At 48.5% G+C, this 21257-nt stretch overlaps 2 protein-coding genes across 5 annotated transcripts; both read left to right on the top strand.

The window, feature by feature from the left end:
* Nucleotides 1-412: 412 nt before the first annotated feature.
* On the top strand, nucleotides 413-10633 carry CLEC4A (C-type lectin domain family 4 member A). 3 transcript variants are annotated; one of them, XM_040594338.1, is made up of 7 exons: nucleotides 413-765; nucleotides 1359-1658; nucleotides 5180-5296; nucleotides 8091-8183; nucleotides 8802-8953; nucleotides 9184-9304; nucleotides 10036-10633. In XM_040594338.1, exons 2-6 carry the CDS (start codon nucleotides 1592-1594, stop codon nucleotides 9301-9303), a joined length of 549 nt encoding a protein of 182 aa, XP_040450272.1. In that variant the 5' UTR covers nucleotides 413-765; nucleotides 1359-1591; the 3' UTR covers nucleotide 9304; nucleotides 10036-10633. The 3 variants fall into 3 exon arrangements, with proteins under 3 accessions (XP_040450272.1, XP_040450273.1, XP_040450271.1); XM_040594337.1 differs by lacking the exon at nucleotides 413-765 and adding an exon at nucleotides 957-1212; XM_040594339.1 differs by lacking the exons at nucleotides 413-765; nucleotides 8091-8183 and adding an exon at nucleotides 945-1212.
* A 186-nt stretch (nucleotides 10634-10819) lies between these two features.
* LOC121088381 (C-type lectin domain family 6 member A-like) lies at nucleotides 10820-19646 on the top strand. Of its 2 annotated transcripts, XM_040594335.1 has the most exons (6): nucleotides 10820-15010; nucleotides 15917-16012; nucleotides 17059-17151; nucleotides 18222-18373; nucleotides 18523-18653; nucleotides 18961-19646. In XM_040594335.1, the coding sequence occupies exons 1-6, from the start codon at nucleotides 14974-14976 to the stop codon at nucleotides 19118-19120; spliced, it is 669 nt and encodes a 222-aa protein (XP_040450269.1). In that variant the 5' UTR covers nucleotides 10820-14973; the 3' UTR covers nucleotides 19121-19646. The 2 variants fall into 2 exon arrangements, with proteins under 2 accessions (XP_040450269.1, XP_040450268.1); XM_040594334.1 differs by having other exon boundaries at nucleotides 10820-16012.
* The last annotated feature ends 1611 nt before the right edge of the window (nucleotides 19647-21257 follow it).

Below are 21257 nucleotides of genomic sequence, written 5' to 3'. Positions count from 1 at the left end.
GGTGTCCTGCAAACATCTCATTCTGGTCTGCCTTGGGGAAATTCCAGCCAAACAAACTAAGCAAAGCTTCCTCCTTCTACTTTCTGGTTGTTTTGGAGACCTTATTGTGGCTTTTTACTACTTAGAAGGGGCTTGTAAGAAAGACGGAGACTATACCAGCACCTGTAATGACAGGACAAGAGGTAGAGGTTTCAAACTGAAAGAAGCTAGACCTAGATATAAGGGATAAATTCTTTATGATGAGGTGGGTGAGACACCGTAACAGGTTGCTCAGAGAAGCTGTGGATGCCCCATCCCTGGAAGTGCTCCCAGGTTGGATGGGGCTTTGAGCAACCTGGTCTAGTGGAAGGTGTCCCTGCCCGTGGCAGGGGGGTTGGAACTAGAAGATCTTTGAGGCTCCTTCCATCCCAAACCATTCTGTGACTCCTAAGTCCTATCCGCTGACTGAACCCTTCTCACCTTTTTCCCCTGGTTATCCTGACTCATTGGAATTTCTTCTCAGAAGTCCTTCTGATTCAGCGTGTATCTCGGCAGCCATCTCCCTTTGTTGTCTCCTTTCAACACCTGCCCTGGCTTGAAATCAGACTAAGCAGCAGTCTGACATTTTTCCCAAGGTAATATCAGAGGCCTTTACCAGAAAGCAGAAAAGGGAGATAAATGACAGTATTGGAGTAAGAAATCTAAACCAGCCCTTTTCAGCCTCAGAAATGGAGCCTGAATCCCTGAAGCAAGCACTCCTCTGAACTTCACCAGGCTGGAAATCAGGTTGTGATAGAAAGGTCTCTGTGTGTGCTCTTCCCAAAAACCTCTCAAACCATCAACACCATTTCTTTTTATTCCACTTTGCTTGTTCTCCTCCCTGACCCTGGCCTAATCCCTCTCTGTTTCTTCTTGGATTATTCAGATTATTTCTATTCCTCTGCCTAAGGCTGCAGTTTCCCAGTCTCATTTCTAAACAGTTCCTCATTTGAGATTTGTTCTAGTGCTAGCTGCCAGCTGGGCTGACTTCCTAGATGAGAGATAGAAAACAATGCCAGCAAATAATAGCAAATAGCACGCAATAAGCAAACACAGCTTAACCGCAAGAGAAAAGTGAGGGCAGAATGTGTTTTGTATTGGGCTGGGCTGCAGGTTAAAGTGGGCTAAGGCTCATGCTGGCTGCAAACCTAAGAGCAATGGCAGGATTACTAACAGATGAAAGAAGACGTGAAGGTAAGGGGAGAGAGTTAAAAACAAGGATGAAAAAATAAAAAAAATTATATCTTTAAACGGAAATCTCTCGGCTGAGTATCTGGTATGGGGAAAGAGTGCAACTTCCTTTCCAGTTATTAAGTTCTCATTTTTCTTTTCTGTCTCAGAAGTTTCCATAGTGCCGGGGCTGATTTCCTGGGCTAAGAAACTGAAGACCGGTTCCAGAGCTCTTCTGAGATCCCCAGAATCCTCAGGTTATCTCAGTGCTTCTAGAGTTCAGCACAGCAGATGTGAAAGGCTCAGTGCGTTGTTGGTGCCTCTCTCTGGAACCAGAGACCCGAAAGGCCCACGGTTTACCTGGAAAAACTAAAGACAGGGCCAGCGATCACACTGTGATTAAATGGCATCAGAAGTCACCTACGCTGAGGTGAAGTTCAAGAATGTATCACCAGCTGCAGTGGTCAAAGGTAAGGAATGGATGGGTTATTCCAGGGAAGAGGACCTGAAGAACAGGGAATAGAGATTTCTCCTTCTGTGATTCTGGTTCCTACTTGGCCTTGACAAATTGAAAAAAGGAGTTGTCTACTATTAGGTGAGCAGGAGACTGGAGGAGTTTTGAAGTGAGAGGGTCAAGGAATGTCTACAAGAGGAGAGGTGGGAGTCTTTGGGTGCTTGGAGTTGCAGCACGAACAAGGATGACCACTGGGAGCAAAATCAGCGGGTTTCAAGTGAGCATTCAGTAAAAAATGTATTTTGGCTCCCTTAGTCCCCTGGTTGCAACACCAACAGTTGCGAACGGTAGAGAGTCCAGGATGGGTGCTGTACAGCCATAGTGCTCAGTCCTGGTGCAATGCCAGTGGCAGCTGCCTCCTTACATGTTATGTAGTCTTGGATGAGAGAGTAAAATTTTGGACAAATGCTGAGTACCAACAATAGAGACTATGGTTTATTGCAAACAATCTGCTCTCTCACGAAGGTGACGAGCCTCCCAGGGCAGCAAATGGCAGCAAATAAGCCCGAGCCCTGGCTGCTGCTGCCCTTGCCCCTGAGAGAGCGAGGCCACAGGTTGCTGCTTGTGCAGAGAGAAGGAGCAGAGAGCCAACGTGCCTCCTTACAGCAGAGCAGGCAGTTGCCCTCTGCAGCTTCGTGAGGGGTGGCACTGGTGGCAGAAACTTATAGCCCCGTTGTCCTTGGTTGATTGAGTCCTTGGTTTGATTGAATTTGGTTGATTGAATGGTCCTTGGAGAAGAGAGGCTCAAAAGCTAAAAGGAAGAATGGGCTTGAAGAGAACACCCTAAAATATACAGAGGAAGAATTATCTAAGATTTGGAGGAAGATCCAATTCTGTGTTAGATGTCTGCCTCTCCTGAAAAATAATTAACACACCAAACTAATTTTTATTGCTATTAAAAATCACAGTTGTAAAAATGTGTCTTTACTAGGCTTTGTGCAAATTTAAGGCATGTTCTGATGGGTATGTATTCTGTAGTCATTATGCCACAAATAGGAACACATAGAGGTGCTCATTGCTTCCACCCTTAGATACAGGACCCTACACAACAGCAAGTTCCAGAGATGTGAAGGTATGTGTGCATAAATGAATGAATGAATACATAAATTATTATTGCTGCTAAGGATATTAACTTGCCTATTTACAGCTTTACCTCAGTTTTGCAATCCCCAACAGAGCTCCAGGTTATCCCTTGCCCGCTCTGAGGCATGAGTCATGGAAATAAGGGATGTACATACTCCTGACTGACTTGGAAGTTCACTGTCTTTGATGCACCAAGATTAGTTGGTTACAGCTAGCATTTCCATCATGGTGAGGAGGGGGTGGTGGAAGTTCCCCATTGTGTTCCCAATGACCTGTTCCAAAGACACCTGATCCAGCCACGTTTGCTTGAGCCGCTGATGCCAGGCTCACGCTACAGGTTTGGGGGTGTGCTCATTGTCTGTCTTTGGGTGCACATGTCCAAGTGATGTAGTTGTAGCTTATACTTTGAGTTTGGAGAAGTGTCCAGTAGTACCATGACACACAGTACTAATGTCTCTCAGAGCATCAGGGTATGCTTGTAGGACGAGAGTTACGATTAAAAATTATTGAAAGGAATTTTGAAATTGAAAATTATTGAGGAAACCTTGCTGCTCTGTTGTCCTTCTGAGCAGTTACTCTGGCCACGCAGACTTCATGCTGTGGTGGCCAAGCACACCTGGGTTTTGCCATTTTGTAGCCTCTTCCAGTTGTGCTCTAGAGATGCCAAAATTGGCAGTCACTGGAAGAGAGAGAGGACAAGGTAGCAGCTAATCAAACAACATATAATCCTTGGCAAGAGATGGCAGGACCACCGGGGTGGGTTTCACAGCACAGCGCAGTTAGCTTTCCTGCATTTCCAGCCAGGATTTCCTGGGTAGAAACATCGGCGTCTGTGCAGTACCACACCTGTCGCACGTGCCTAGGAAACGCGGGGTTTACATGTTGAATAACCAGCATATGCTCTCAAGTCTGTTGTGTTGTGATCATGATGGACACATTGCAAGCATGCCCACTAGCTGTAGGAAACATTTTGCAGGGAGATTATCCCACTGAGTACGCACAAGACTTACTGCGCTGCAGTTGCGTTGGTGAGGTGCATGCATTCCGGCGGTGCTTCCTCTGCAACCTGGGTGTGAGTGTGGGATGCACGGGCTGAACAGTCCATCTACGGGCAGGCAGCACAGCAGAAAATCATTTGGATTGGTCAGATCTATTGTCTGAAAGAGGTGGCTGGACTCCAGATCATGATTCAGGTCCTTGTTATCACTGCAGACAAAAGCTGTGGCCAGAAAAATGTGATTTGGCCAGGGAAATCTGAGTCTTGTCTGTTCATGAATGTTTTCTCTTCTGATAATGAAACATGATGCTTTTTGCCCTGCTGTAACAGCCTCCCCCCAGCCTTTGGGAAGCAGTCAGAGGGAGGAGGTTTCTGGAAGTCTTGCTTACTAGGCATGGCTGGCAGGCACTTGTCACTGCTGGCAGGCTTGGGAGTATCATGCTGAACAATCAATGAGGTTTCTCCAAAGCTTATCGATAATATCAGTCTCTCCCAAAACGCCTTCACTCCTGTCCTGCAGTGAGTGCTGCTGGCTCTTTACCCTCCTGTTTGCCCTGACTTTGCCCTGTGTACCTGCTGCAACCTAGAACAGTCTCCTTACAAGTGTTCGCTTCTCCTTCCCTGGGACCCATTCTCCTGCCTGCTCCGGAACCTCCTCAGTACTGGCACTATCCCTCTGCACAAAAGTCAGGCCCTGGCAAGTCTGAATCCGAGTGGGATACTCTACTCATGCTGCTGAACGCAGCCCTCCCTTCTCCCCAGGCATCCAGCACAGCACAACCCGGTTTTACTACAGCAAATCTCTGAACCTTGGAAAGCATTCTCTCTGAATCCTGGAAAGCAGAGATGGAAGGGAAAAATATTTTTTTTTCTCTTCCAATGATTCTGTGCCGTCATAGCATTGCACATGTTTTGTCTCATTCGGCTTACACCAACCTTCTGTACAGAAAGTTCAAAAAAACTAAGAAGGACCAGAAGCAGGCATAAAAAAGGTTTCTGGGGAGAAGTCAACATGAGATCTTCACATGAACGTCTTAAGTACCACAGACAGACCATGTATTTGTATTTGGCAGCTTTGAGCTCAATCTAGAAAGACGTGGTTTCACTCCGGATTTGAAGGCCATGTGAGGACCTCACCCCCAAACACCGGCGATGAGTACTGCTAGCTCACCAGCTGGGCTGGGGCTGTGAACATCACTGCTGAACATGACCTTCCCCCAAACCCACAGTGCTCCCCTGCTCTGTCCCAGCCCGCCCCTCTCTCAGCCTGTGTAACTCTCAGAACTGAAACCGCATGGGTTTGGAGCCGCTCTCTCGAGTTGTACATCCATGGTTTGGGGACTGACTGAAGCATAGTTGACGGCGGTGTTGTGTTTGGTGTGTTCCTTCACTTGTAGTACCTCTTGATGTGAAGAAGCGTGAGTCCCATCCCCAGAAATACCCGCTCTGGCTCCCATGGCTGACCTCACTGCTGCTCCTCTTGGTGTGCGTTGCCCTTGTTGTTGTTCTCTTTGGTGAGTATGTGCAGGTGGGTTACAAGGGAGAGGTCTGGGGGAAGTGCTGGGAGAAAAGCAGAGAAAGCAGAGCCCAGAGTGGAATACGTTCCAACCAGGGAAGAGCTTTTACTTAGGAACAGTTTTGTCATGAGAAAGGATGCAAGCACCAACATTTGGGCTCAGGAAACCAGACGCTGAATATTTGAAAGATATGTTTAGGAGCAAGATCTTTCCTGACTACTTAAACATTGGGGATTTAAGGGTATGGTTGCAACTTGACACAAACTTCTCTCTTGCAGGCCAGCCAAACCAGATGTTTAGGCTAACTGGTATGTGGGAACTAGGACGACCACAGCGTTATGCCGTGTAGTTCTGTTACACCCATTCTCTTTGCTAGAATGATGGAAAGAGTTAGGTGGAAAGGGGATTCTGGAGGTCTCTAGTCTAATGCCCTACTTGAAGCGTGGCCATCTTCTGAATTTCAGGGTGGTTTGGGCTATCTGTAAGGTCTCAGGCTTTTCTGCCCTGACCTTGTGTAGGTCTGCATACATCCACCAAATCTTCTACTGTTTACCCTGAGGCCTTTTCAGTGTTCCCACTTTGCACATACCCATCTTGCACAGCCTCTTTGGAACTGTGAAACAATTGACTACCTTCATAGCACACTAAAGGAACTTGGTTACATTCAGCAGAGGGGGCACAAGTGTCCATAAAGGTAACTGGATCTGCACTTGAGCTCTCTTTGTGCTTGGACACTTCATGTCCTAATGGAAAAACTGGTTTTTCACAGTCCTGGCATCTCTAGGATTAACTGTGCGGTGCAAACTCCCACACCTTTTTAGTATCAATTGCAGTGTACTAGAATAATGCATAAAAAGTTACTCTTACACAGTTTGTGGAGATTGTGGTCACTGTTACATTCTTGTTTTCTGCTAAAGATCATTTACAGCATGTTTGCACAAATTGTCAGTAAAGATGGTGGATTCTGGAAGAGGTTGTCAGGATAAATTGCTGCCCTTCCTTTTGCTGTCATCAGTTCCTGAGCCCCAGAAGTTTGTATTGCTTTGCTCCCAACTTTTTTTCACAGTTTTCTGTTTTTCACAGTATTCTGTTAAATGGTTGGGGGGGTTTAGGGTGGGCTTTTAGAGTCTGACACTGGCCAGGTTTTTTAAGGTATTCCACATACGGAAGGTTTAATCTTTAACGGCGAATTTACTTATCCAAGTTAATTGATGGTACATCGGATTTTGGTTTAGCAGAGTGTTACAGCAACATACATAAATGAAAACACAAGTACAAATTGTGCTTAGCAGAGGGTAGCAATTGCAATGCACAGTTCAATCACAATATAAATGTGATTCTCCTTACCGGTCTCTGCAATGTGCTCAACATCGAGACACTGAGTGTTCCCAGTGACCAAGGAGCATGTGGGTTAAAGCCAGATCAGGCCCATTGCTTTCTTGAGATATGTTTTTGTTAGTCATTCAGTTTTTCACACTATTTTGGGCTAAGCCACGTACGTGCTTGCCCCTGCTGGTCCGGCTAACTGACTAGCTGACCAGCTGACATTGCTCTCTTCTTGATCGTTAGAGGGATGAACAGTTACACAGCTGGTCAGCTCACTCAGCTGGTACAACTGGTTGATTCACTCATCTGGACTAAAGGCCATCGTTTGGTCCCCTTTGTGTTGAGAGAAGGTCACCTCGCTTTGCAAAGGTGTGGTCAGTCACGCATCACCCTTGCCCAACTTCTCTGAGCCTTCTTCTGTTATAGGAATTCACTAATGAGGCACAGAGGCTGCTATGATCACCCTGCCCTCCCCACTAGTAAAAGTATTTCTAAATGAAATGGTTGATAAAAATAGACATCTGTAATACTTAGCACACCCTGAGCAGCTTCCAGCCAATATCCCTGAGTGTTTCAGTTAGCGATAAGTCCTTCAGGTTGTGGATGTGGCCTGCTGGCACCTGTCACCAGCACTGCATTATTTATTCATAAACTGGCTAGTAAGTCCTAGAAGTTTACTTTCCACCCTGGTTTCAGCAGCTCTAGCTGTATGTGGTTACCTCCAACTGGACTGGTTTTGTTGCTGGTGAAATAGTCCCATCTCATGTGTTCCTCATCCAAACGACTGTTGATGTCTACCTTAGGAAGAGACAAATGGTGCCACCGAAGCGCTGCTTTTTATTCACTGATTGTAAAGAGATTTAGTCAGGCAGCTTGGCTGTAGGTAGCTACATGGTAGATGTTTGTGCTCGGGTGGAATCAATCATCTCACCCTGTCTGGCATGTCCTCAGTGTGAAATCCTTCCAGCGGTCCTTCTGCTCTCTGACGTGGGAGATTGTCTCCTTCTGGCTGGGAAGGCAGCCGTGCTACTTGTTTGGGACGGTTTTCTCAGAGCTGTGGACTAGGGATCCACGGACCCTGCACCTGCAGCTCCGCAGCGCCCGAGGGGGCCCAATTCCAGCTGCTTGGTGCTGGGACAGACTGATGACAAACCGCAGGCTATGACCACCAGGCACTGCTTGGATGGGTCACAGGCTTCTCTAGCTTTGTCACGAGGTCATCCTGGCCAGATCTTGTCAGTCAGTGGCTGGAATCGTCCTTGCGGACAGCTGTGGGATGCTGCCTGTCCCCCTCGCTGAGAGGATGGCAGTTACCGCTTGTGAAATGGAAAGAGACAGCCTGAGGGGAGGCGATGCTGGGGCAGCACTTGGCAGGGAAGTGGAGAAGCAAGAGTGAAGCCCAGAGATGGTGTGTGAGCAGCTGGGAGGAACTGGTAATCCTGCTGCCTTTCCTTTCCCTTTCCAGTCGCTCCCTTCTTCCGTAGAGGTGTCCAGCCCAGAGCCCTACAACAGAATTTCACGGAGTGGCTGTGTGTCTCAGAGGTGCCAGGAGGCAAAGGTCGGTAGTGCTGGCAGGGGCGCAGGAGGTCTTTGAGGTGGGGACGATGAATGCTGGGGTCTGCTCTGACAGCAAGCGGCAGCAGGAGCAGACTCCGGAGAGGCAGGCTCCGGAGGAGAGAGGTGGGGAGCAAAAGGATTCCCTGCTGACAGCTTGGAGGGGGGGAGAGGGCCACGTTAGCGATGTGCTGGAGGGCAGGGTGGCTGTGAACACTGACAAACAAAAGGGACAGCACGCAGCAGCACAGGGAAGGTTAGCAACGGAGCAATAATAAAAGTGCAGCTCTTGTCAGGGAAAGAAGCAATATCCCCAGTTCCCTGGGGCTAAAGCCCTAAAGGAGCCTGTACAAGGAGAAGTCAATCCAGATCACCAAAATAACTTTGTCAAGACCTGAGGTCATGTTACAAGGATGACCGTGGGTCTGTGTACACAAAGCTCTCTGGTCATACCCCAAAGCAATAGGAAGACATATCTGTACTATTCTTGTTTTTTCAAGCACTTCATGTCAGAAAAAGTGATCTAAGCAGAACACGAGCATTGTCCCTGGGTAACGGGGATCCTTGGAATCACCATCTCTCTCTAACATCTCTAACATCTCTGTGGTCCCTCCCTGCACAGAGGGAGGCTTGACGTGCTGCCCCAAGGGCTGGAAGCGCTTTCAAGGAAGCTGCTATTACCTGTCCACTGATGTGATGTCCTGGGATGACAGTAAGCAGAACTGCACTGGGATGGGCTCCCACCTGGTGGTGATCAACAGCGAAGCCGAGCAGGTACGTGCAGGGCTGAGAGAGGGGCACAGCTGCCAGGGACACGGTGCCAGGTCCTGGAGGGGACTCAGAGCCCCTCCTGCAGGGGAGGGGGGGGGGGGGGGGATGTCGATGTCCTTTCCGCATCCCTTCAGCACCAGCTCCCCTCTGCCACTGCCCCCCTCGGGGACTCCTGACGCTTCCCCGTGCTCTGTCCTGCACCTCATGGACTTTGCACTCTCCCCGATTTCCAGGATTTCCTCTCTAGTGAGCTAAGACAAATTTCAAGAAAAGAGAATTATTACATCGGCCTGAGCGCACAGGAGGTGGGCCAGTGGCACTGGGTGGACCAGACTCCATTTAATGTGACGTGAGTATCCCCCGACGGAGAGTGTTTGGTGTCGCTCCTAGTACTGCAAGAAAGTAGGGGAGATGTGAGGGTGTCTGTTGGTGTGTGAGAGGGAGATGAGACAACTCCTTGTGAGAAGTCAGTGATGGAGTAAGAGAGGGATGCATAGGACACCAGGTTCACACGGCCCTATCCATGCTGGTTATTGGTTATTAATTAACTAACTGTGATGTGGTCATCAATGCTATAGGCACAGATGAAGCTGCATCTTGCCAGCAGGGAGACACCTTCAGAGATGACCAGCTTTGCCTGACCTCCATAGTGTCCCCACCATGCCTATGTGCACACACATACATCAGCATGGCCATGGCTGGTGCTGTAATGCTGTGGAAAAGATAGGGCACAGGGACAGATCACCAGGGCTGTCCTTGCTGTGTCTTTTTGAGGACAAACTTGCCCTGGAGGCAGACACATGCCTCTGCTGGGTGTGAAATGCATCATGTGAGTGCATCATGGGAGCAGCTTCCCCCAGCAGGACTGAGCAGGACCCTGTGGTGTTGGCTATAGGAAGAAAGCAGATTTCCACATAAGACTGATGCCAGTGGGATATCAGAGTGGTAGGAAGCGTACCGCTTCTGTCTGTGAATCAGCATCTGGAATTTTTCTTTCTGCCCTCCCAGCCTTGCATCCCGCTGTGGGATTTTTTAGCAGTGCTCTACAGGGTATGCTGGGGAGTAACACATCTGTCTCTGTCTCAGGTTCTGGAGGAAAGATGAACCCAGTAACAAGGATGATCAGAAGTGCGTTGTAATGCATAGGCTTTCACCACCACCTAACAACTGGAACGATGTCAAATGTGAAAGTCATCATCGAATTTGTGAAGCTGCAGCAGTAACTGTGTGATGGGGATACCTTCATCCTGACTAAAACTGAGACGTGAGCAGTGAGCTGGGAACAGCGCAGAGCTGTGCTGGTGGGAGGGGTGGGGGGCCCTGAAGCCTACATCTTCCATGTGCTGGGTGGGACAATGTGAGTGGAGATGATATTACCCTGTGTCCAGCATCCCCAGTGCACATAATGGCTCAGGGAACACATGAAGTCTCAGAGTTATCAAAGCAGGTCCTGGGCTCTTGTGTCCTCTTCTCTCTGAGTGGGTCTAGCAGCCACCGGCTGAAAAGAGGTTGAGTTCTCCAGGAAGAAGACAGATGTTCAGAGCTGCAATCTCCTTTGTCTTCTTGAGCAGAGGTGCCTACTTTTTGTTGAGTCATGCAGAGAATGTCCTCTAGTTGCACTGGTTTTGCTGAACAAATACTGAATTCTTACACAAGAGAAAATACAATATTAGGCCAATGAAAGGCTCTGTGCTGTGTGTGTATCTCACTTTCTCTTTCCCTCTCTAAGTTGCAGGTGTTTTCTATAATCATAGAATGGTTTGGGTTAGAAGGGACCTTAAAGATCACCTAGTTCCAGCCCGCTGCCCTCTCCAGCTTTCTTGTAGACCGCCGTTAGGTACTAGCAGGCTGCTATAAGGTCTCCCCAGAGCCTTCTCTGCTCCAGCCTGAACAGCCCCAACCTGTCTTCATAGGAGAGGTGCCCCAGCCCTCTGACCATCTTTATGGCCCTCCTCTGAACTTGCTCCCAGGGGAAGATGAATACACACCCCATTCCCCAAGCCACCTCCCTATATGCATTATGGGGACATTTTCTCCTCCCACAGTATATAGGGGTTTTGTTTGGGCAGGACCGGGATCAAAAGATGTTGCTGTGCCAGGATACAACCTTACGAAACCACTGCAGTAGAAGTTGCATCCAGCCAGGGAGAGTAAACCCCTCAGAGATAAATGTTCCACTGTGCACAGCCAGAGCTCTGGAAAGGACTGGGCACAGGAAGCCAGTTCTAGGGATATTATGAGTATTTGTTTCCATAACTGAGAGTCTCACCCCAGAGAGTGACAGGATCTTGTGCCAGGAGTCTGATCAAGATCAGGCCATGCTTGACCAAGTATGAGGATCTGTCCCCAGCAGCAAAAATGACTGAGGCCTTTGGGTGCCACATCAAGGAAGAAGTCTCCTTCCCAATTCAGAGCACATCACAGACTCACCTGATAGAACAGCCTTCCTGGGAGGCCAAAACCTGAGAGGTCTCTGTAAGGACACATCTGCTCAGGCCAGACCATGCTGTAGAAGAGGCAGGAGGGGGCAGGGCTGCTGTGGCACAAGAGGTCCCTTCCAGGAGTGCGTTGCCTATTGAATTGCCTTCATGTCCTGCTGCAGACCATATGTCACCATGGATCTCACCTTTCCTCCACCCATTCCCACTTCCTGGCCACTGCACCCCCACTTCTGCTTGCTGTAGGAAGCATCATCTGCCTAAACTTTCCCAACCAAACAGTGCCAGCTCCCCACAGGGCGCTGATGTGCATCTTCCGGCTGTGTGATTCTGTCCTAGGGATGAAAGTGAAGCCTCTCTCTGTGTCTCGGCGAAAGGGGGGGGAATTGTACTGGAGACAAGGTGACCAGGAGATTTGGCTTCCTAAGCCAACGGGAGTAGTTCTGTGAAGGGCAGTAGGTGGTGGCAGGAGCTGCTGATTCCCATAGCCCAGCAGAGGCAAGGCTGCCGCAGCTCCATGCCCCCACCTCCAGACAGTAGTGAGACTGAGCGTGTATGTACAGTGTGTATCTGTATAGATACATATGGAAGACAAAGGATGTATACATATAAGCAAGGTCAACACAGGCAGAAAGCACTGACACAAACATAAACAGCACAAGCAGCCTGATCCTGTTCCCCTCCCTGGCTGCCAGCAGGATGAAAACCTGCTAGCAGAAAAATTCAATACTAACACGTATATAATATGGGACTTCTCCAGCAGTAAGGTTTAGTCATTCAGTCTATCCATAGCTGGTCCCTGCATCCCCTGCTCTTCCCTATACCCAGTCATACGACAGGCACAAAGAGAAGAAGGTCCCTCCAGTAGCTGGTCAAGATTTCTGGTCTTCCTCATAGGTGCCTCTCGGATCCCCTGGTCTGCCTGGAAGGTGGCTTGGACACCTGGGCCCCTGCTCCCTTTTCAGTGATGAGGTTCCTGGGATTCTGTCTGATGTTCAACCACATCATCTAGCAAGTGAGAAGGGTCTGGAGCCCTTTTTCTGAAACTGGCCACCCCCACTGGCTGATGGGGGTATTTCCAGTGATGTAGTACTGACACTCGTGGGGACTTGACTTAATTCCACAGGATAGTATCAGTAACGCGAGCCAACACGAAGCAGTGTCACAGCCAGCTGTTAGAAAGCAGGCATGAGCAGAGGCTTGTGGTGGTATCAGAGAACTGGAGAAGTGGGGTGCTGGAAATAGCCTCCCTTCCCCTTCCTGGTGTTCTGGTCTTCTCCAGCTTCACGGTGCAGAGGTATATCTCACATAGAACAAAATCCTTCTCTGCTGCCCCTTGAGTTAATGTCCTCCAGCGTTCTCTGGTGGGAACATGACCACTGTGCTCTTCACAGCCTCTTCATGGCTAAGATGCTTCTCTCCCTCTTCCAAATGCTTTTTCCCAGGGCCAAGTCTCACCTTTCCTCACAGGTCCCTCTTAACAGCCCTCTTTTCACTGTTTCTCTTACCTTCCTCGGACTCCCCTTATTCCATTCTGGCTCTGGCTTTTGAGATGGAGAAAAGTCAGTCTGAAAACAAAGTTTAGAAGAAGCAAGGACATTTTTAACAGGCAAGAGAGGAGTGGAAAGGAAATAGCAATCGACACCTGGTTTGATAGTTGCCCTGCAATTTTGCAACCTAGTCTGTAACAGAGCATCCTCCCTGCTGGATGCTGTGGGTAGCCTACATACCTGGAATTAAGGGGTGCAACACGTACGGACCCACAGCTTCTGTATGTATACGTGATCGTGTGCTCTGCCACTAGCCTGTGGGTTGGCAGACTGTAGGAAGTGACATGAGTGCACACAAACCCTGCACCTCCAGCAGGAAATGCGTGAGAATAGGGGAACCCCTGCTCCCAGAAAAGGGGATGTGTTCTTGCAGCTAGCTTTTCCTGTGGTGGGGACGGGAGATGGGAGGTTGCACAAGTAATCATGTGAGTGTGGGTGTATATGTAGGGCTTAGAGCTTTTGGGGATTAGTTACCTAAAGACGTTTAGAAATTCGTAGATGTTTATTAATATTTTGTGCCTGGTATTGTGCTTTATTTAGTTGGATTGCTGATACTGGTCCTGAATATACAGGTCACAGTTTGTCAGTTTATTACATGTCATGAATAAATCGGTAAACTGCTTAGATCCATCCTGATTGGATTTAATGGGATGTGAACTGAGGCACATTTTCCTTCTGACAGTTTTGCATCCTCCGCATTCGCCATACTGATCAGCTGAAGTCAGCTCCTCACCCATATGCCCAAAAGCAAGTATATGTTAGAGCAGTAACAAATACAATGCATTCTCATTTGGGGGCATCTGTGGTGCAATTCAGTTCTGTTCCCCAGCATGATGGCTGGGAACTTTTTAAAATGTCACTTGGGATTCTCTCACTGCGCCGCGCATCCAGTAGCTAGTGTTTAGTCTGTCTACAACAACGCCAGCAAGCGCACATATGGATCTTCTTTCCAATGCAACAGAGCTGTTGAATGGTTTGACCCTGCCTGCAGTCTGCTGTGCACGAAACAACATACTCAGGGGGTATTACAGTTTCGGCTTGTCCTCATTTGTAACCACTTCTGTGCCCTGTCCTTTTGAGACTTCAACTGATATGCTTGTGCTATTGCTTTAGCTATCCCCTTCCTTCCTCAGTGCAACCACGGATGCCTCTTCACAGGGAGAAACTAGCTGATGGAACATAGAAGAGCAAAGGCTGCATACCTACCCCAGTCCATTTAGAGTACGATGTGATCCAGCAGGGATTCTTTATCCTTATGGACACTTTATCTTGCAGGGTTTTGAACCAAGTCACCTTGAGCAGTGCTAGAACCACCATGTATGGCTGTGCCTTTTGTGGTGGTGACCAGGTGTAACTTCTTCATCTGTAATGCACAGGAATTCTGGCACCATCTAGTGATCCTTTCTGACTTCCAGCTCCATAATGACAGGCCACACACAACCCCTCAAAGCTCTATCCTCTTATCCTGAGCAATTAAAACCAGTGTTGGCAAGTTCTTTGTTGTGCTCTGGGTTACAGGGCTCAAGCTTCACGTGGGGACTTGCCCAGACTGAGTCACAGATACACTTTTCTTCTGTTTTTTGACTCCTATTTGCAGGACATTGTGAGTGGGTTTAGCCCTTTGCTAGCACATACCAACAGTAGAGGCATTTTCACACACATAGTCACCAGGAAAGAACAAACACCAGTTAAAGCCAGTAGTATGTCCTATGAAACTGCTTTAATATGTGAAAAAGGAGGTTCCTTGAGCTGGAATGGTACTACTCTTCATCTGTTTTCATTTGCCTCTAAGTTTCTGTGTTGCAACGAGCATCTTGTGAAATGTTCTGGCAGAGAAATGATGAAAATTCCCCCATCTCCATGTGCTGTGGGAACACCCAGGACATGACTTTTTCTGCACACTGGATTACAAACTGCGAAGGCTTCTCACCAGTGTGGGAGCTGCCTTAGTGCAGTCTTCTGTGCAGAAAGAGGGCTGTATTCGCAGTGATACTGGTAATGCGGACTCCTGAAGAGTGATACTGTGATAGTGATAATGAACCGCCGAGGGAGAGCCAGTCCCAGAACCGCAGGTAACCACAAAGCCTTCCTTTCTGTCCTGCTGTAGCAGAAGGAGGAGGGTGGGTGAATATACAGGAGCAGGATAGATAATGGGCATGGAACAGTGGCTGGCCTCATACCAGGAGAAGGGGGCTTAGGACAAGAGCAGAGCAACAGATGAGGGAACTGGGGAGCGTTCAGGCTGGGGGAATGAATTTTTTCCCAGAGCCAGAGGGAATGAAGGTCCAGGCAGGCTATGGTCTGCCATCCTCTTCAGTGGTTTTTCCGTAAACAATGGGACTGAAGAGTGCTATTCTATTGTTATCCAGGTAAAATTATCTACACCAAGCTAAGCACAAGTCACTGCTCCCATCTCTGGTGTCTCTAAGGAGAACCAAGGGCTCTCCCAAGAGCTTCGAAGTGCTCATTCTCCCTGTGGAAACAACCTGTTCTGCGTGTCTGCCTCTGCAGACACTAAGCTGGACAGTCACTCCTTGGAGTGACTATGTGCTATTGCATAAAAGGGCTTGGGGACAGAGCCGGAATAAAGGTAGCTGAGAGAAAGAAGCTCTGAAGAGAGGGAGGTACAGCAAGAGCATTCAGTGAAAGACAGGGGTGATGGAGGGCAACAGGGTAGATGTGTTGAGGAGAAAGGAGGTGCGGCAGGACGAAGCAAGAAGTGTAGTTTGGGAAGAGTATATACAGGGAGACAGTAAAAAGTGAAATGAAAGAGCAGTTTCAGGGCAGCGCCTGTTTTGCTCTGCTCTGTGGGTCTGACCCACTGCTAATGATGGGCAGCAGGACCTCATTACAGCACCTGTGGGGCTCCCAGTCCTTGGCACGAGGGTGCCAGCAGGCTGTTGGGGTACAGACCCACCTGAGTTATCCTGCTGGCAGCTCTGGGCTGGGGGATTCCACTCTTGCCTTGTGTTTTTCAGCCCCGACAGAAGGAAGAAGCTGCTGCTGGCTGAACCCCTGGGTCTTCCTTGTTTCTGTCCTTGTCATCAAAGTTGCCTTTGTAATCATCTGCCTTGGTGGGTTCCAGGTTCTCTTAATTCCCCTGGGATGAAGGGGGCTGCTGACTGCCTTTTGCCAGGTGGAAGCACAATATGCTAGTCTCTCTGCCAGCAGGCAAATGCCCTTTGCCAAAACAGCCTGTTCTGGGGCCCCTCTCCTGCCTCTGCCCTCTTGGTCGGGGAGGGGGGTCCATTCCACAGTGAAGGCTTGCTCGCTGGCAGCACCTTCCCACCGCTCCTCTCACTTCCCCACCTGCCTGAGTAAAGCCAGTCCTGGATTAAATCACTTTGTTTCTTCCCTCCCACCAAGAATTGAAAAGCCTCTAGTGTCAGAGGGCATCTGAGTAATTTCCTTGAAGGCTGGCTGTTGGATGTTGATTCTCCTGAGCTGGTCTCACTCTCAGAGCTCCCTGTGACAATATTGCAGCCGAGGAGCCAGTGTGATGTCTTGAAAACGCTGCTACCAGGCTGCCCATATTTTAGCAGGGTGGGAGTGAATCCATCAAAATGCTCCAGCCACATCCTACCCACGCCGCCTGGGCGGACCAAAAGGGAAACAGACCCTTTGCTTGTACTGTCCTGGAGCATCACATTGCTCTGTGGTGGCTCGTCTGTGCTTCTTCTTAACTCCCTTTGGTGAGGCCTCAACACTCACTAGTTCTACCCATTCCTGACAAGGGTAAAAGTGGTGCTTTAAAGCTGCAATGCCCGGGAAGATTAAGAGGGATTGTATATTAATATTCCACCTTCATTAATCTTATCCCATGACTTCTTTGACCCTTTCCTGACCCCATCCTCAAAGGATGTCTAAGCTGGTTTTGTCAGCTGGGAAAATGAGTCCCTCAGCCTCAGCTCATCTGATTAAAGCCTGTTCAGAGGGAGTGACCAGTAGCGGAATCAAAAACCTGCTGTTTCTCCTCTCTTTATTCAATACATATTTCGGAGCTTGCTAATGTAACAATCTCGATGGGGGCTCTAAGCTAGAAGGTGGAGGATAGGACAGGTTGCTCATGAAGGAGTAGAAGATGTCAGTAGCACTTTCCTTCTCTTTCCTCTCTTCTCAGCTGTTTTCCTTCATGGAAGCTATGGCCAATACAAGACTCTGCTCCAGAACGCTACGGAGTGGCATTGTGTCCCCAATGCATCTGCAGGCAAAAGTGAGTGATGCCAAGAGCCTCATAAGCAACACTAAGAACCTCACTAAAATTTACCCTGGTGTCAGTCAGCCTTTGAGGTTGAGAATGTGATTGTCAGCCAGAGCTGGATTGTTTTAAAGAAGGAAGCTGCAGAACTGATGAAAGAAAATGCTGGATTGTACAATTTTACTTAGGATGCTATGAAAAATGTTTTGGGGCAGTGGAAGAGGGCGGGTTGTTCCACACTTACCTTTGACCACACTTCTTACTCTTGCCCTCTCACATAGCCCCTTAATTGCCAGTTCAGTTCACAGATTGAGCCGAAAGTGCTTCATCCTTTCGCAGGGGCTGGCCCAGCCCAGCTCCGCTCCCTGTGCTGGCCCACTGCCTCTCGGTCAGCGCGAGGGACAGAAACAGGAGTGCTAGAAGGATCTTGTTAAGCAGTTCAGAGTAGCTGGAGAGCTGAGCTGCACTCACACATGAAGTGATAGCAGCAGGAAGTGCTAAAATTCCCACAGTGCAAATTCCCAAACTCAGTTCAGAGATCTGTTCTCGTGTAGTCTCATGCTTTGAGAGAATATATCTGTGTGTTTTTAATCCCTCATGTGACTTTCTGGCTAAAAGGCAGATCTCTAAGAAAACCTGGCTAGTGTAAAGAGTTGCCTGCCGTGGCAGCAAGGCTGTCAGAGCAGTTTACTGCACATGTCTGTCAGTCTGCATGAGTTGAGAGCTAAACACTTGGACAACACTTCTCTGATGGAAGTTTTCCCAGAGAGGCGTGAGCCAGCTACTTCCCATCTCGCCTCCCCAGGAAGGGAAAGGCAGAAAATGTGTCTCTCACCCAACAGAGGCTGCATGGATGTGGCAGAACAGACAGAGAAAGGGAAAGACACTTCAGGTGAGCCCTTGTGACAGGAACCTATCAGGCTGTTGACAGCTTTCCTTGTGGGGCACGGAACAGAGCGTTTATCTCTGTCCAGATTAAAGATGTGGTTCAAACCCTTCCCCTAACAACTGGGACCCTACATTAAGGTCACGGAGATGAAGGACAGCACATCTGGCTCAAAAGCAGGATTTTTTTCCGCCCTCAGATGAGGTCTGGATGTGCTGCCCCAAGGGCTGGAAGCGCTTTCAAGGAAGCTGCTATTACCTGTCCACTGATGTGATGTCCTGGGATGACAGTAAGCAGAACTGCACTGGGATGGGCTCCCACCTGGTGGTGATCAACAGCGAAGCCGAGCAGGTACGTGCAGGGCTGAGAGAGGATGTCGATGTCCCTTCTTCGTCCCTTCAGCACCAGCTCCCCTCTGCCACTACCCCACCCCCCGCCAGGGACTCCTGCCGCTTCCCTGTGCTCTGTCCTGTACCTCATGGACATTATGCTTTTTCCAGGAGTTCCTCTTCAACCTGGCAAAAGGAGTATTTAGTAACGCCTACGAAACAAAATACTACATAGGTCTGACCGCTTACAAAAATGGGCAATGGCAGTGGGTGGATCAGACTCCATATAATAAGGCAGCCACGTGAGTATCCCAGGGGAGTGAGGAAGGTCCTGTAATTCACCCCCCCCACACCTGTCCGAGTGACCAATACACTGTGTAAGGCGGGTGTCGGGGGGGGTGGGGGGCTGTTCCATCTCCCACTGCCCTGCAAGTCAGAAAACTTGACTAGTTTTCTAGTAAAAACTATGACTTCTGATCTTTGTCACAGTGACCTTCCCTTTCTATTCCACAACTGTTTCAGGTGACTCCATCCCCACTGTCTTAGGTGACTCCATCCCCACTGTCTTGCATGCCAATGCATTCCCAATAAAGGAACTTTCTTTTACAGGTTCTGGAAACCCAGGGAACCCAATTTACTCTTTGCAGAAAAATGTGCTGCAATTCATGTCAAGGGTAACAAAGATTCCAGCACCTACAGTAACTGGAATAACATCCTTTGCTTCACAAGTTGCTATCGAATTTGTGAACAGGCAGTCAAATTTGTCTGAGGAAGGAAACTCCACTTTGGATGAAGGACTATCTTTGAGAAAGGGCAGCTCACAAGAAAGCTGCTGAAAAGCTGGCCTGAGCTCACGCAGATGCTTTACCTTGTGATGTAGGGTGAGCAAGCCAGCCACAGAATCCCAGCTCTGAAGGATGTCAGTTTGCAGCCTGTGCCCCTGCATCTCTTTCCAAGCTGCAGATCAGTCCTGGATGAAATTGCTTGGGCTGATGTCAAGGACCTGTTGTGTCCTTTTCACTGTCCTCCTTCACAGATGTGTGCCCTGATCCTCTGGTACTTTTCCTTGACTTCTTGTCCAGTTGATCTCTCAATGATGCAGAAAGACCCTCTCCGTTTCATGAAAGGACACTGGTCCTGCAAATCCCTGGAGCAGAATTTGAAAGAAGAGCATTCAGTGCAATGTGCTTTGCCCACTCCTGAAGGGAACAGTTATTCATGGCTTATCTGTACGTTTCCTTCTTCTTTCAGCATATTCTCTGTTGATAAGTTAAAAAAAAAAATGTATCAATAAATGTTAATTCTGCTCTTTGCATGAGACTGTCTTGTGAGTGACAAGTCCCAGCTGCCCAGCAACCCAGCCCCCTTGCAGGGAGGTTTTAACTTTTCAGTGTGTTTGGCACCTGCAGGTGACAATATTACTGTGCTGGACTGGCCAGGAGCAGGAACAACCTAGTGATCATCTGCAGAGCACATGAGAAAGGCTCTGAATATTTTTGGGGAATCACGTGTGAGGGAAGCAACAGAGCAGGCTGTGAGCAGTCAGCGCCAGAAACGGTTTGCCCAGGATGTAGCAGAAAGGAGATGGATTTTGGAGATCCTGCTGAGACATGTGGCAGGATTAAGCATGGCAACGAAGGGGAGAGAAAGCAATCAAATACCACATGAAGGATTAAAGCCAGAGTTTCCCAGGAGGGATTTCTAATGTGAGAAGAGGGTAGAAAACCCCTGTCAGAGGCATCACTGCAAATCAGACACACAGAAGTCTAGAGCAAGTGCTCTGCTTCCCTCAAATTCCCCAAACCTCTGTCTGTATATTCCTCCCCTTTGGTCAATGATACCCATACTCCTTGAAGAGCCAAAAGTTTCCAGTTTTGGACTAAAAATACATCCTGAAAAATCAGTTCTGGGTGATTCTTTTTTAAATTCATCAAAAATCTGTGCATAAATTTATGTCCTTTCTACCTGAAGCAATGTATGTGCAAGTTTTCTGTTTTAGCCATTGGACCAAAAGCTGAGCTGTTGCAAGGTCTTGGCCTCCTATTGTCTGAAGATGCTGGATCTTTTCACAACGGAGAAAACTTTGTAGTCCTGTCCAACATGACAGTAAACAAAAACATTGCAATGGACTTGTCTTTTCAATTTCCCCCAACTCATTTGTGGAAACCACAACAGCAGGGTTTTGGGGAAGAAAGAGGGGCAGGCAGGCAAGAGACACAGAGTGACCAGTGTTTTACAGGAGGTTTTAGAGGCAGCTGCAGTTCTGGCTCCTGGGAGGTGGTGTGAGGCAGGGCAAAACTCACACCAGAGGACTGTGTTACAAGAAAATGTAACTTGCTAGAAACAGTCTCCGTGCCTGACATTTGGAATGCAAAATTTTTCTTGAGATGTCCCAACAAAGGGGGGATCTTGGGAGGTGATACTGGGTTTGCCTGCAGAATTGCTGAAGAGAAGTTCCTGATCCCATCTCCCTGCAAACACACACACACACAAATAGAAACCCATTCTTTTAAGTTAGCTGTATAATACAGCAAGCACAGGTAGACAGAGGCATCGGTCCTTGTCCCTGCTTTGTGCAGCCACTGTTGAAGGATAAGTGGTGAAACTGAGCAAGAGTTTCAGCCGTGTCTGTGAGTAAAGCCAATGCCCTTGACTAGTCCACCCCAACAGCAGCGCTCAGGGTTTAGGCAGGGATGGACTCTGTACACAGTAGTTGTTTGCACAGATGTAGAACAATGCAAAAGCCTTCCTCTTCTTGTATTCCTCCTCGACACAGATTTATCTGAAAAAGGTACCTTTCTCTAACATGAGAAGCAGGCGTTATTGTCTCAACCCTGTCTTGGATCAGGAGGCAGCAGATGCCATAGCAAGAGGCAAAGATGTTGCACTCCCAGAAAGTGTCAGGA

The sequence above is a fragment of the Falco naumanni genome, chromosome 5 (genome assembly GCF_017639655.2).
Source record: "Falco naumanni isolate bFalNau1 chromosome 5, bFalNau1.pat, whole genome shotgun sequence".
Classification (NCBI taxonomy): Eukaryota; Metazoa; Chordata; class Aves; order Falconiformes; family Falconidae; genus Falco; species Falco naumanni.
Note: the sequence above shows the minus strand (reverse complement) of the source record. Positions and strands in the feature narration are given on the sequence as shown.